General features: G+C 40.9%; 1 protein-coding gene across 16 annotated transcripts in view; it reads left to right on the forward strand.

Annotated features, from left to right (window-relative positions):
• The window catches only part of NCOA7 (nuclear receptor coactivator 7), a 147,062-nt gene extending 132,011 nt beyond the window's left edge, over positions 1-15,051 (forward strand). For 15 of the 16 annotated variants that reach the window (XM_070557004.1, XM_070556998.1, XM_070556995.1 and 12 more), the window contains 5 exons: positions 5,749-5,874; positions 7,170-7,322; positions 11,993-12,088; positions 12,497-12,570; positions 12,946-15,051. In XM_070557004.1, coding sequence (XP_070413105.1) covers positions 5,749-5,874; positions 7,170-7,322; positions 11,993-12,088; positions 12,497-12,570; positions 12,946-13,081 — 585 coding nt within the window. In that variant the 3' untranslated portion in view covers positions 13,082-15,051. Of the gene's footprint in view, positions 1-4,115; positions 4,490-5,748; positions 5,875-7,169; positions 7,323-11,992; positions 12,089-12,496; positions 12,571-12,945 lie in introns of those variants that run through there. The other variant, XM_070557010.1, reaches the window with a different exon arrangement.
• The last annotated feature ends 687 nt before the right edge of the window (positions 15,052-15,738 follow it).

Here is a 15,738-nt window from a genome sequence, read left to right on the forward strand (position 1 = left end):
CACACCTACCGGCAAGAGCTACGCATAGAGAGCAAGGTCCCCTTCAGAATCTACGGCAGAGCATGCTTGGGCAGTCCACCCCAGGCCTTCTCAGACTAAGTCCCTGAGGAGAGTGAAAGAGAGAGCAGATCCCTCTAGAATGGAGTCTCTAGACCTGCAGTGGCAGAGGAAGAAAAGAGTTGGCCTCTTCCGAGCTCCTGGCACTCTTGCTGACACTCAGACACTTGGAAAGATAAGATAACTGGAGAGACAAGTGACTGGACTGTTTGGGCCACCTTATCCCTATTTTCTTGCCACGTGGAAGACAGTCCAAAAGTGCAATGGGGAGTAGAATGCTGGCCAAGCTCGCTCCCGTGTGGGAGCAAGCTCTGCTTACGAGCATCACGTTAAAGCTGGGCCACCAGGACAGCATTTCTTCTCCTCTGTGGGTGGGGAGAGCAATCCTGCACTCCCGAGAGGCGGGCAAGTGTCTGAGCCTCAGGATGTCCAAAACGTCTCATCATCTTTCCCCGAAACTTTCTGCTCCTCACATATTCCCATCTTCATTAATGGTGCCCCAAGCCAGAAACCTAGATATCATCCCAGATTCTTCTCTTTCATCATCATATCTAGTCGGTCATCTCTAGTCAGAATCTTGTTGATTCTGATCTTGTCCAGTGCAGGGACCTCTGCTCCCCTCTAATACCCCTGCCCTCATCAGCCTGCCTGCACCCTTCACTGGGACTCCTAAGGGCACTAACCATCCTCCTATACACAAGGACTTTAAATAATCTTTATTCCCTAATATTATAAAAGGATTACCTGCTTATTGTAGGAAATGTGGAAACTACAGAAAAGTACCATGCAGAAAATTTTAAAATATTATCTAACCGCACTTAACACTTTTGTACATTTCCTTCGACTCCTTTTTTTTCTATTTTGTTTTAGGATGTTTTCTAGGTGGTGGGGGTTAGGAGAAGGTGAGTCTTGCTTTTTACTTTTGCAAAATGGGGTCCTGCTCTATGTAGAGTGCTATATCTGCTTTTCTCACTGGCATATTGTGATAATTATATTAAAGATTTTTAGGTGGTCTAGTGGTTAGGATTTGGCGCTCTGACCTCTGTGGCCTGGGTTCATGATTTCAGAATGTTAAAAAATGCTTAAATAACCAAAATGAGGCCAGGCCTCATAGTCTAGTGGTTAAGATTCAGCACTCTCGTTTCCCAGTCAGGGAACCACACCACCCGTCTGTGGGTTGTTATACTGTGGCAGCTGCGTATTGCTGTGATGCTGAAAGCTATGCCACCGGTATTTCCAACACGTGCAGTCACCTGTGGTGGACAGGTTTCCATAGAGCTTCCAGACTAAGACAGACTAGGAAGAAGCACTCATTTCTGAAAAATTTGGCCATGAAAACCCTAGAATAGCAGTGGAGCATTGACTGGTACAGCACCGGAAGATGAGAGGATGGCGGAAAAGATGGGCTGGCTCTGCTCTGCTGTACGCAGGGTCACTTGGAGTCAAAATTGACTCGATGGCACTAACAACAAAAAAAGATTGTTAAGCCTTATTTTTATTTTATTTATTTATTTATTTTTTTCGAGGCCAATTATCCCTGAGCTAACATCTGCCAATTCTCCTCTTTTTTTTTTTTTTCTGAGAAGGAAGACTAGCCCTGAGCCAACACCCATGCCCATTTTCCTCTCCTTTATGTGTGGGACGCCTACCACAGCAAGGCTTGTCACACAGTGCCATGTCCGCACCCGGGATCTGAACTGGCGAGCCCTGGGCTGCCAAAGGGAATGTATGCACTTAACCATTGCGCCACCAGGCTGGCCCCTTAAGCCTTATTTTTGATGGTTGCATAATATTTTTAATCTCAATTATGATTTATTTAATGATTCCACATTTTTAGGACAAACTTCAAGATTTTCACAAGGATGAGATGAACTGACACTCTTAGTTTCCTGGAAGTGAAATCACTTGGTCTAAGGGTACTAATTGTTTAGGACTCGCATTGTTTATATAATGCCAACTTAACTTGCCGCGAGTGTGAGGAATACTCTTCTCACTGTGTTTCTGCCAGCAGAAAATATTATTACTATTACTCCTTTCTAAAAATTTTTGGGGGCCAGCCCAGTGGTGTAGTGGTTAAGTTTATACACTCTTCTTTGGTAGCCTGGGGTTCACAGGTTTGGATCCTGGGCATGGACCCACACATTGCTCAACAAGCCATGCTGTGTCACACACAGATGTTAGCACAGGGCCAATCTTCCTCACCAAAAAATAGAAAGAAAGAAAGAGAGAGAGAGAGAGAAGAAAGAAAGAAAGAAAGAAAGAAAGAAAGAAAGAAATTTGCTATATAATATGTTTAAAATCTGTGTTTCTTCTTCTTTGTGATGCCCATTCATTTCCTTTGCCCATTTTCCTAAAGGAATCTTAATAGTTTCATCATACTATTTCAGTTCTTTATGGTTAAGGATATTAATTCTTTGTCTCCTGTATTTTTGACAGATTTTTTTCCTGGTTTGCTATTTGTCTTTATTTTATAGTTTTTGTTTACAGTTTTTTTATAGTGCTTTTATGTATAGGTGGCCTGAGAGTATCAATTTAAACTCTACTCAGTCTACAGTTGATTTATTGATATATGATAGGTAATATTTTTAATAGTCAATTTTCCAGCACTTTTTAATGACTTCTGATGTTTCCTGCATCATGTTTAAAGGTCTTGTATATGTTCTGTGCTACCTATTTAGCTTATTTAAATAACACAAGGTGGTCATATACTCTCATGCTTAAAACACTCAGTGGCTCCCCATTGCGGTCATTACCCACCTGGCCAATTGTCAGAACCACTACTTAAGTCAGGTTTTTTTGCTGAATCCTAGACCCTCACCACCAGAGGTGTTAATTCAGTAGGTCTGGGGGAGGAATGTCAGGATCTGTATTTTTTAAAGCTGCTAGATGATTTTGAAGAACAGTCAGGTTTTAGAAACACTGGCCTACAGGATAAGTTCTCAGCCCTTTTGTGGCACGAAGGTTCTTTGTTTTCCCCACTCCTGCTCTTTCCCCAGCCTCATCTTTACTTCTCTTGCTCTCTATTCTCAAGACGTAGTGAACCTAGAACACATCCCTGGCCCCCGCTGTACCTCCAGCTCCCGCTCCCCACACCCCACCCTCCGCTCTGCAACTGAAGCCCCACCTCCTCTGAATAAGCGTCTCAGAACTCTCTAGGTGTCTCCAGCCTCTTGACCCACTACTATTAGCATTTGTATCGCATGGAATGGCACTCATTTATTTTTAAATGTCTCTTTAATTGTCTCCTCACCCAGTGGACAGCTTTGTGTCCCTGTGCCTGGCAAAGCACCCACGCTTACCATCACACAGAAAGCACTCAGTAAATGTTAGTTGTCATGAAGGGCCAGGTACTGAAGAAAATGCTGTCGCACTGGCACAAAATCCGAGTGCTTCTGCCCCAGATTGTGTCCAGGCTCTTGCATTGAGAATCAGTTCTGGTTGACCTGGGCCTGGCCACTAAGTATCTGCCAGCAGAGTCATCATTAGAACTGACCCCCAGGATGGACTATGCAATAGCGCTCCAGTCCCCTCAGTGGTACCCAAGACCGAAAGGCCGTTTAGGTCTGGAAAAGTCACAGAAAGATCACCCAAATTGATCCAATGGTGATCTACATTTCTTTCCACCCCCCTGACATCAGATCTGGAAAGTTAGGAGGACTCATCATGTTTATTAGACATGAAGACTAATGTTCTAAAAAGTAAAAAGGTAACTATTCCTTTGAAGGCTCTTTTGAAAATCTGAATCTAAAGGAACACTTTGCTCAGTCTCGTATAAACCAGGTGTTTTCTCGTTCTTTGAAGTTCCTCGTACCCAACAAGCATGACACGGTATTGAAATGAAATGCCATTGCTCTTAAGTGAAAGGAATCATCCTCAGATTCATCCTTCCTTTGAGATTCAAAGTGATGTTAGGGAACATAGTAAAGTTTAAAACGGGAAGTTTAGCTTTAGAGAAGGTGCTGGAAAAAACTCTGAAAAGGCACGGCTAGAAAATTAGCTTAGCCAAGGACAATTTGGAAGAAAAACATAAGATGACCAAAAGAAAAAAAAAAAACAATGGAGTTTTGTTGTACTGTTAGGAAATCACCCTTTAAAGGTGAAAGTGTCGTTTTACAGCCTCACCGCTCTGCCGGACAGGAAGTGGGTGTTGCTCTAAATCCTAATTTGGGTGTGTTCCTGTAGAAATGTTAAACCCTCTCCTAAGGGAAACAGAAACTTAATCACGCAGGCAGCGAGATATTTCAAAACCAGTTGTAGCTCAGCCTGGCTACAAGTGACAGTGCTGTGGAGGCAGATAGAGAAAAAACCTGTTCCTCAGTAGAGAGCAACAGACAGTCCTCACCCGGTCACGGTCACGATGAGGGTCCGAAGATTGCCCGTGGACATTCAGATTTTCTATTGTGCTGGACCAGACCAAGAGCCTTTTGTGAAGGTATGTGGGAGTCCCTGGGGGCTAATTAGGTGAAGGTGAGTCCTCAGAGATTTGCCACTGAGTCTGTTTGGAAATGCTTTCTTAATTAGGATTGTGCTGACATTTCAACCAGACCAGGTATTTTATTCACTTTGGAGATAAATACAGTGTGGTTTGCCCCTTGTCTTTGGAGTCAAAAATCCATATTTGGTTCTTTTCATCCCACAGCCTCATTTTTTACCTGTGTGAAATGTCGAGTTCACCGAAAACATGTGCTTCATTTAATACATTTAAAATGCTGGATTTGTGATTCCTTGAGAGTGTTTTAAGTAAATTCCCCTTGAGAAGATGGTAAAATGTAAAAGCTAATTTCTTACCTGTAAATCTGGCTCCGACAACAGCAGGTGATTTATACATATCACTGCATTTTGAAAATTGAGTAGTGCATTATCTGACAAGTCCACTGGATGTAACTTAAGTGTTTTTTTCTCCAGAGTGCAAAAGTCATTAATACTGGTACCCAGGAATTTGGGTGAATAAGTCACTTCATATATATCCTTCAATTTGAAAATAATTTAGTGATTTATCCAGATTTTAAGAGGGGAAAAAATAAAGTCGATTTTAAGATGAAATTGACTTTGGGAGTTCACAAGCCTAGTTATAATGAAGTAATAAATGTTGTGTACAATGTCATGTTTCTCAGTTTGGGAGGAAAGATTACTTCAATAGTTTTTGAACCTTACATAAAGAATCATAACCTAATTGTTGTTCCTGGTAGCTGTTACAACTCGTTATCAGAGTTGGTTGCTATGTACATAATCTTAAGAGAAGATATTAGGAGTCTCGATTTTAAAGACTATCTTATCTTCCCAGTTTTCCTATTTATAGAAGACTTACTCACAGAATGATCTTTTGATTAATCTCTTAACCATTCGAATTTAGATGCAAGCTAAAGGAGAATATTAGGGCATTTCAAGGGTATAAGTTGCTTGTGGAGTTATCCATAATTTTCACTCAATGAGCAATCGGCAGCAATAGTAAAAGCAGAAAACCTGTGACTTTAATTTGTGCATATTAAGTGCCCCAGCTGTACTGTGTTAAATTCTGCATTTGTTCTGAAATTGAAAAATCAGCCATTTCCCCAAAGCCCCATTTCAATTTATATCCTGCTGCTAAAACTCCACCTGTTGCGGGCCGTTGTGTACCTGGGGTCGTTTTCAGCAGGCAAAGGAAAAGCAAATGCACCGTTTTTCTTGGCTTATGTGTCTTCTCCATTTCAGATCATCACCGTTGAGGAGGCAAAGCGCAGGAAGAGCACGTGCAGCTACTACGAGGACGACGACGAGGCGGCCCTGCCAATCCTGCAGCCCCACAGTGCGCTCCTGGAGAACATGCACATCGAGCAGGTGGGCCTCCCTGGGGACTTAGGTAGGATGGGGGTTTTCCAGGCCTTCAAATGCATTTCCCGTCCCTGACTGCATTTGCTCTTCTCCCTAGGGGTGAAGGATCAGTCAGGTTTTAAAGGAAGAGCACCAGCAGCCCTACCAAGGCCGGTGTTCCTTTCTCTGCTTCCCAAAGCTTACATTCCCCACCGCTTTCTTGGGGGAGTGTGAGCAGTTGACAAGACACCACATCCATCTCCCAAACCTGAACGAAAAGCCATTTCTTGTCTTCAAAACACTTTTTAAAGTGTCCGACCATAGTCCTGATACACTTAAAAAGCATCCAAATGCGTCCTAGAGATTATTGCAGAATTCCAGTGGCTTTATCAGGCTCAATAAAAGTCATGTAGCAAATACACTTTACTTGCTTTATGAAAACTATCTACCGCTAGGAAGAGTTTTCCTTTGTCTGTGATTTTCTTTGCATACTTTATATTTTCTGAAAATCTGTTACTTCAATTTTATGAAATACTATAATGTGCTTTATGTGAACTTTAGTAAGGAATCTCTTGCACTTCTCCCATTAGCTTAGAAATCTGAATTTCAAGGACCTTAGAGAACCAACTTCACCTCCCTCAATTTACAAATGAGTCCGTGCAGGCCCAGGAAAGCCAAGAGATTTCACCAAGCAATTACAGAGATGGGATTCATGCTGATAGAACTGATGTTAAGCTTTCTGAAGACTTCAGCACTTCATAGTCTCCTCGTTCGGTATTTTTGAAGAGATGAGCATTATTGGCATTTGTGGCAGTTAAGTTTAAGCTAAATATTAGTGTAGGTGAAAGATACAGGTGAAACGAGGACAGGCTACATTTGACTACAAGCGTAAACACCTGTGTTTTCTTCTTCTGCACTTATCAGTAGCAGATAAACCTATGAGGGTTTAAAAAGAACGGTGGCAGAAACGTGAACTATTTGCTGAAAGCCAGGTCGAAGTGTAAAAGGGAGAACGTGTCTAATTTATGCATCTTTATCAAGCTAGATGCGGTATCTTCAAATGTCTAGTGGCATAGTGAGCCCGCAGTCAGGTCCCTGAATAGGAAAGCATACTCTGGCAGCATCTCTGCCAAAATAAACACCATCAAGCAATGATTTTCCCTTCTCTTACTGGTTTATAGTGGCAAATATTTGCCAGAGTAAACATGAGCAATATGTAAGAAAGTGTGATTTTGAGTCTGAGCCACAGGTGCTTTGTGCTGCAAGTTCATGAGCGATTGGTGGGGAACTGCATATTCACATCTCCATCTTTGGAACTGCAGCTGGCCCGACGCCTTCCAGCAAGGGTACAAGGGTATCCGTGGAGACTCGCATACAGCACGTTAGAGCATGGGACCAGCTTGAAAACTCTTTATCGGAAGTCAGCATCACTGGACAGTCCTGTCCTATTGGTCATCAAAGATATGGATAATCAGGTGAGTCTTGTTCCTCTCATAGAAAACATTTTTTAATGAAGATTTTCAAACCTGCACAACAGCAGAGAGACTGGTGCAGTGAGCTCCCATCAGCCAGGCTATGTTAGCAGGATTTTGCCACATAGGCTTTGTCTGTCTGTCTTTTCTTTGTTGATTTTTCTTTGCTGAAATATTTTGAAGTAAATCCCAATTACCATGTCACTTTGCCCCTGTGTACTTCAGAATGCATCTCTTAAAAAGAAAATGGAACATCTCTCCTAATACAGTCACATTCTAAGGAATTTTTTTCCTGTGCTCACCATTCAGTAGGAATCTCTAATGATATTAGACCTAAAGCTGGAGAAGATGGGGAAATTCAAGTCTGGGTTTGGAGAAAGTTGCAGGAGAAGTTGCGGTGCCATACCAGAACTTTTGCCGGTAGCTGAGGTAGTGCCATGAGCTTGCTGCATGGATGCTGGGATGGAGAGTCAGTCAGGGCCGTGATGTGTGGTACCTGAAGGGTGCAGTTGTTATGACACAACAGGGAAGGCTCTGTGCCCTTGCACACTGCAGTTTTGCTCTGTTGCTCTTGGTTTGGGAGGCACTGGTGAAATCTAGATGTTACCCCATCTACCCTCCACTAGTACTCCTGCCCTCAGTCAGCTTGGAGTGTGAGTGGAGTCTGGCCAAGTTTCATTCATATACTACCCAGCCAGGCTTCTGCTTCGCAAGAGGAAGGCATCTTTCAGGTCTGCTCTTTCTTCATTTCAGTTTGGTCTGTTATATCAAGAAGAAATTCCCTTACGTTTTTAAGATGCAAATGCCATTCTTTTCTCTTTCTGGCATAGAAGCAGGTTTTACTCAGCAACGATTCATTTACTCATTCGTTCGGCAAATGTCTAATGAGTGCTTGTTAAGCATGGGGCACTATTAAGCAATGGGGTGCAAAGCCATAGAATTGAGATCATTTTAGGGGAAATAGATCTTGGGAAAAATTAGCAGACAGATAGGGGTGCTGTGGGCACTGTCTTTCTGGACTATATCTTTCCTGTGACGTTATTGCGGCATAACTGTAGATTAAGAGTTGTGGGGAGTAGTTTAGCTATCATCATTATTACTATTATTATCTCCTGATTGATGACATTATATTTAATAATGATCCGAGCTGAATAGTAGGTAGAGTCCAGTTAAAAATTAAAATATATTAACAAAAGTTTAAAGCAGAATTACTTAGGGATTTAATGGAATGTTTGAGAAGGTGGATGCTGTGTTTTAGATGAGAGAGGCTAGATGCTTTTAGACCACACCCCCAAACCCTCACCGTAAGTATAGATTAATTCTCCTGCTGATTTACCAAAAGATATCAGACCTGGCGAGGAATGTGTTGGCTGCACAGAGCAGGCATTGAGGAAGCACAGTCTCACCCAGCTTCCTGTCAGCAGATATGTAAAGGAGGCCCACACCCGAGGGTTACACTGTTTGTCAGGGGGTGTGGTCTTACTGAATCTGGTCCCCTGGAGGCGCTTGTGTTGTTTGAAGACATCTGGATACTAACTCTGCTTTCCCCACCCCATCTATGCCCAAAGCTAGAATGTGGCTTTGCCACATTTGAGAACATGATAGAACAAGTCTATAAATTTATCTGGAAATGAGTTACATAAAATTCTAATAAAAAGATATTACATAAGCATAATAGCAGCAATGAGGAGCTCTAAGAGTCAATCCCTAGTGAAACAGCCATAGCTGGTGGAAATTCTAAAAACCACAATCATGTAAAGGCTCTTCAAATTGTCCTCAGGGCATACAGCAAGTGAAGAAACGTTTATTTAAGAAAATCTGATAAATCTCAGTAATAAAAGTGTGATTCTGTGGCACTTGAGGCACAACTTGCTCCTTGCCCCCAGCCTCTAGTTCAGACTGACGGAAGCTCCATTCGGGGCATGTGCAGACAAGAAGATGGGGCTCCCTCTCCCCTCAGCTCCCAGGCAAGGGCTGTGATGGACCCCTCCAGGGGCAGGTCCCAGCACTTCTTATCCCCGGCCTGAGGTCTGGGTCTCAGAGGGAAACTTCCAGGCAAGTGTGGCCTAGAGACAGGGGTTCTCTTCCTCCACCCAGGTCCCCCTCATAGGGCAGATGCTCTCCCTTAGGCATGGCAGGCCAAGAATACAGGGGTCTCTATTGCCCTTACCCCAGCTCCTAGGGCCGAAGTTTCCTGCCAGGTGAGGTGAGCCAAGACCAGTGGCTACGCTGCCCAACACTCTGCTCATCAAACAAGATTGTCTGAGACAAGCAGGCCACTGTCCCGCTCCTGGCTCCAGAGCAGAGCCCCGAGTTCCTAGCTCCCAGGGAAGAGACAGACCAAAAGATAGAGAGCTCTGAAGCTCTCCCCAAAGCAACTGAGTGACTCTATTTAGAAGGGTTTGGGGAAGTTCAAGCCAAAGGGCACTCCAGGAAACAATGACAATTTGGGTAGGAAGCAATTAAGAGGAAGCAGGTAGCTCCATGAAAGCAAGAAGCTAAACTGTAGACTATCTGGTTTACCAGGGAGAACCAGGGAAAGAGGCGGCTAAGAAGAGGCTTCTCGGAGTCAGGATAAACTCATAGACTGGCCAAAGAAACTGCCTCTGCAAAGGAGCCCAACTTTTATTGAATCAGACTGTGGTGTAATTTGTACCACAAAGCATTATGGAAAATAATAGAACAATCATCAGACAATTAACAGAGTCTCATTTATACCTACTAAATTCCAGTGAGGTGTAGAAATGTTACTCCCATATTGCTCTATTCCATCATTCCACTTTTTCTGGTAATTTTGTTATACATATCGCATTGATATATATTACAAACCCAATAGTACATTGTTATGATTACTGCCTTGTATAATTTTTTATCTACTAAAGAAGCTAAGAGAAGAAAGGAGAGCAAACATACATTTACAGATTCTGTTATATTAACCTTTCATTTCCCAATTCTGGTTGTCTTCATTTATTCTCATGGATTCCTTTGTTCTATTATTGCCAAGTATTTTAAATTTTTATATGGTATAGACCTAACAATACCATTACATACATATTGTACAATTTCTTTCAAAATAAATTAATAGAAAAAAAGAAAGTGGACATTTTCTTACACAACCACAATGCTATATACCTAACAAAATTAACAGTAATTCCTTAGTATCATCCAATCCTCAGTCCTTACACACATTTCTATGATTGCTAAGAAAATTTTGGCCAAGAAATGATATAATTAGAATCCTGCGGAGGGTGGGAGAGTAAGGATGGCTCTTCCTATTCATTGATCAGAGGAGGACCCACTTTCTTCCACTTATGGCCATTGCTCTTCTTGTCATATTTTAGCATGTGCTTTTAAAAATAGAGGCCCATCTCAGCTATATTTTCGTTCTTTTACTGGAAGATCGCCAGAAGAAAGGAAATGGAGTTTTGATGTTTTTGTTACTGTTTTGTTTGTTCTGAGCAGCTCTAGGAAAAGATGTAGGAGCAGGAAGTATTAAGGATATTGGTTAGAAAGATTTCTAGACTTCTACTCTTCCTGATTTTTAGTATTTCAAGGAGCCAGAACTGAGTGTAATTGGTGAAGAGGAGATTCCACACTGATTATAATCCAATTAAAATAATTTTTTAAAATTATAAGACATTTTTCAGATAACTTCCAATTAGAGCAATGTTTCTCAAGTTGGATTTGGAGTAGAAGGTATATTGGAATCACCTGGGGATATTTTCAAAATATATATGCTCACTCTTGCCAACCCTTTCCCCTGCAAGCACTGATCAGGATCTGAGCAGAAGGATAGGAAGCTGAGGCAGTGGGCATGTATATTCTGGGACACTGCTCCTTCCAACCCTCGACAAGAAAAAAACAGAAAAATCATTGATTCAAATATTTATAAATCACCTTTAAAGCCCGTAGTATTGGGGAATTGTTACGTTTTTCTTAAAAGCCATTTTGAAGTAAGGTATACAGTCACGTGTGGCTTAATGACAGGGATACACTCTAAGAAATGCGTCATTAGGCAATTTCATCGTGGTGTGAACATCATAGAGTGTACTTACACAAACCTAGATGGTATAACCTACTACGCAGCTAGGCTGTATGGTACTGATTTTATGGGACCTCTGTCATATACGCGGTCCATCATGGACTGAAACGTCGTTAGGTGGCACATGACTATATTGGATCAGTCACGTTAAGGACACAGTTTTAATAGGCATATTGAGAACGTATTTTTTACAAATCAAAAAAGAGCAAAATTGATTGTCTCTGGGGAAATGTCTAGTCACAATTCCACTTATAAAATGCCTAAGAGACCTGCCTTTGTTCTCTCAACCACTTATTTCGGTGTGCAGGGTGCATCTTGTTGTTTTATGTTCCCAGTATGTCGTCTCCATATTCACTGAAGGAAACATGTCTCCATAGTGGACTTTGGAAGTCTTTTAAAATTAGAATAATTGTTGGCCTTTGAGAAATAAGTTCTCTGAGCCACGTGGGTTCCAATTAGAGCTGGGGACATATTATTTATCTGTTTGTTGGTGGTCTTTTTTATTAGAGCTCCAATTTAGTAATGATCTTTGCTGAAAGAGGTATAATGAGGTCTCAGAACAGGATTATGTTAAAATATTTCGGAAAGGCTGTCTTTGAAAATAGACAATGTTTCTGTTTTCTTTTGACAGATTTTTGGAGCATACGCAACTCATCCTTTCAAGTTCAGTGACCACTATTATGGCACAGGCGAAACTTTTCTCTACACGTTTAGCCCTAATTTCAAGGTACCCAGATGGGAGAAATTTGGCTTCCCAATGTCACAGTGTAGGGGTGTGGGCGGGGTTGGAGGTGGGGCCATCGGTGGAGCAGCTGCTGTCCCATAACGTCGTCTGCACTCGCTCTAGCCTGGTCAGCAGTTCATGACTATAGCACGCACCCCGCTCAGAGTCCCTCCCTGGGCCCGGGGAACTGCCCCTCAGCGGGATTGCAAGTCAGAGTCAAAGTGTGCCTGAGAGGTCTTTCTGGCTTCATAACCCCTTTGGAGATCTCCTCCTGGTACAAGAAAGGTCTGGAAGTCAGGAGTTTCCTCAGCCAGTGGGTAATTCCCTTCCACACAGAGGTACTGTCCCAGTATTCCCTCCTTGCTAACCAGTTGAAAATGTCTGTTCTCTGTCTTGTGTTTCTACCCTAAGGTCTTTAAGTGGAGTGGAGAAAACTCATACTTTATCAATGGAGACATAAGTTCTTTGGAACTTGGTGGTGGAGGGTAAGGTTTTTGTTATTATCACTTTCCCACCTGACCTGAATGGGTCTGTTTTGACCGAGGTAACCAAAATCTTGGTGTGAGGTGATTTTAGCTAGTCCGTGTACTTAGATTAATTAGGGCAGTGGCCTGATACCTGATACCAAGAATCAAAGATAAAATGATTTATTGATGTGTCTAAATGAGGGACAACTACCACTTGTCTTTTAGGAAAGACAGGTCGTTGAAGTGAAATAAAGGAAATGTAACCTTTTTTGACAAGCAGTTTAGGATTTTGTCTGTCTCTAGCATAAAGGAAAGAAGATGGGGCAAGGGAGGACAGAAAGTGTGCCACACAAGATTGAAATGTTTTCACCTTTTTGGTTTTAACCTTCTCAGGGGACGATTTGGTTTATGGCTAGATGCTGATTTATACCATGGACGAAGCAACTCCTGCAGCACTTTCAATAATGATATACTTTCCAAAAAGGAAGACTTCATAGTTCAGGACCTCGAGGTATGGACATTCGAGTGAAATTCAGACTGCCTTAAAAAATAGCATTAAAAAGACTGCGCTTCATCAGCCCTCGTAAAGCTGGCTGGAAGACGAAGCCCCAGCCCAGACTGTCTCATCCCGCCATAATGCTTTCTTTCTGCCATCATCTCAGAGCATGGTCCCATCACAGAGAGACTCTAGAAGGTAGATATGGAGGGCAGACAACGAAGAAAGAAATTTGGAGTCCGGATTGGTGACCGACTTTATACTCTCACTTCCTTCAAATCCATGCAGTGGGGAATCAGAGTATTTATAGATGTATGAGTTGAATGCAATTTTTATTTTTGGTAACTGTGAAAAAAAAAGATACTGTGGAAATATATACATGCCTTGTGTATTTATCAACATAATTTTCATTACCAAAATGTACAGCATCCTATTGTTTGCCATGGAAAAGGTTAGTCTCATTTAGAAGAATTGCAAGTGCACAGCACTTAAAGGGAATATATGATTTTTTTTTAACTTTTATTTATTATTTCTAGTATATTGTCTGAAATGTGTTGGCAGTTTTTTTCTTTTAATGTGTCAAATCTTGAAATAAAGAAATATATACATTTTGTGCTATGTTTTGGCAACAAATCCATTTGATTTGTATAGTTTTATATTGAATTTTTGTTGCCCTGATTGTTTAGGGTGATAGGTCTTAAGCAGCATATATTTATATATATATATGTGCATAATTCTCAATTTTTAAAAACTCATTAACGATGTTCATTGGTTTGACTGTTTTTGGCCAGCTTTCCCTTTGGTTATTAAAAAGGTACATTTTTAGTTCCTTACTCTGAACGTAGTTGTGTAAAGAAGAATATGCCGTTCCTCACAGTCCTAGCTGATAGTTACAGAAATGGATCCCTCTATGAACCTACACTTAGAACAGTCCCTGCTTTTGAAAAGAAAATGTTTTGCTTCTTACAAACTCATGTGTATTAACAAAAACTTTATTTTCATAGTGTGTTTTGAATAATTTTCCCCAAGTTTTTACATTAGCCAACAGACCTCTGTTTTAAAAGAGACTGTTTTAATTTCTGCGTATTTCATATCAAACTAAAAATGTCAAATTAGCCCGATTGTCTTGGTTCCTAGACTCTTACTTGAGAAAAAGCAATGCAAAGAAATGCATTCATACTATAATTGAAATAAAAAGTAAAACCTATTTTTTAACATCAACTCATTTTCACATCATAAAAAACTCTTTTATTAAAAAATAATAAAGCCTTGTTAAAAATTTAACCAATATTATTGATTGCCAGACTTTTATGAAAGCCAAAGACTGCTAATGGAAAAAATTTTCAAATAATAACCAAAGCTGAGAAGTGGTCTGTCGTAAGTTAATCCCCAGTGATCACAGAAAGGAAAAATTAATAACAAGTAATATTTATATACCTGCTTTTAAAAACATGAAACAGCTCTTAGAATATTAGCCTTAAGCTGGCAGAATATTTCCTTTAGATTACTCTCTTATTTTAGACTATTGCTAAAAGAGAACAAATTGCCATGTGGCCTCCTGTCAGATAAGCAATTATTTTATTCTACTGACATTCCACACAAGTTTAAATGAATGCTATAAAATCTTAAATCTAGCTGGGTGTGCTTTCACCCAAGTTCTCCTATTGAGAACCCTTGATTAAGAGCATATTGGCAGTTTAACCTTAATCTGCTTGTTAAATAATGTGTTGGTGTGAGATATCAGGAATGTGTCATAATGATCACATTTACCATTTATGCCATTTGCAACCATATGCTATTAACAAAATGGTCATTTGCGTATAGTTTACTCTTACCTAGTTTAGTCCATGATATTATACTTGTGAGAGAATATCCAGATGCTGTGTTCTCTATTTACAACAGTATTGTCCAATCAGAAATGTGTGGCCCTTCATTTATGGATATTGAGTATATGTAATGCAGTGCTAGCCCAATATTTTCAATAAAGGAATTTATGCATTCTGTGTGATTTTCTTTCTGAGGATTCATTCAACAGATATTTATTGAATGCTGGAGTTTTTCCTTGTGTGAGAGGATGATGAAATGTCCAAGACTAAATAATTAGGTCCAGTGCTCGTGTTTTTATTGCCACCCTGGAAATTTCTTCTTCCTTTCCTGTAGCCACTCTCCTATTCTCTCATCAGTTCATGAAAACTTCACCTGTTATAGTTACTGGAGACAACTCTTGGCTCTGTCTCTCTGTGCTTAATCCTTCTAGCCATTTTTTGAATAGTGGCCTCCTCCTTTTAACATCTCTCTTGACCTGCTTCCTAATTTCCATGAAGGACACCTTTCCCTCTGATCAGTTTTCCTTGGCATCCTGTCTCCTAGCCCTTAAAGAGGAATACCCCAAGTAGTCTTCATTGCTTCTCAATTCCTCAACTCCTCATGAGTCCACATCAAAAGACTTGGGTGAGAGGGTGCAACCAAATGTCTCAGCAGACTCTGTTGAAAATGACTTAGATACGTCCCCATGCAACAGACACCAGGGATACCCTGAGCTAGTGTGAGAATTATTACTGCCCTTCATCTCCCTTTCCTTAATCCCTTTTAAAATTTTAGAGGCATGTGGAACAGGACTAATAAAAGAACTACTTTCCTTTTGAGAGAGGCATTGAAAATCTCTTAAACTAGAAAGGGAAGCTAAGATT

The sequence above is a fragment of the Equus przewalskii genome, chromosome 9, assembly GCF_037783145.1.
Source record: "Equus przewalskii isolate Varuska chromosome 9, EquPr2, whole genome shotgun sequence".
NCBI classification, from domain to species: Eukaryota; Metazoa; Chordata; class Mammalia; order Perissodactyla; family Equidae; genus Equus; species Equus przewalskii.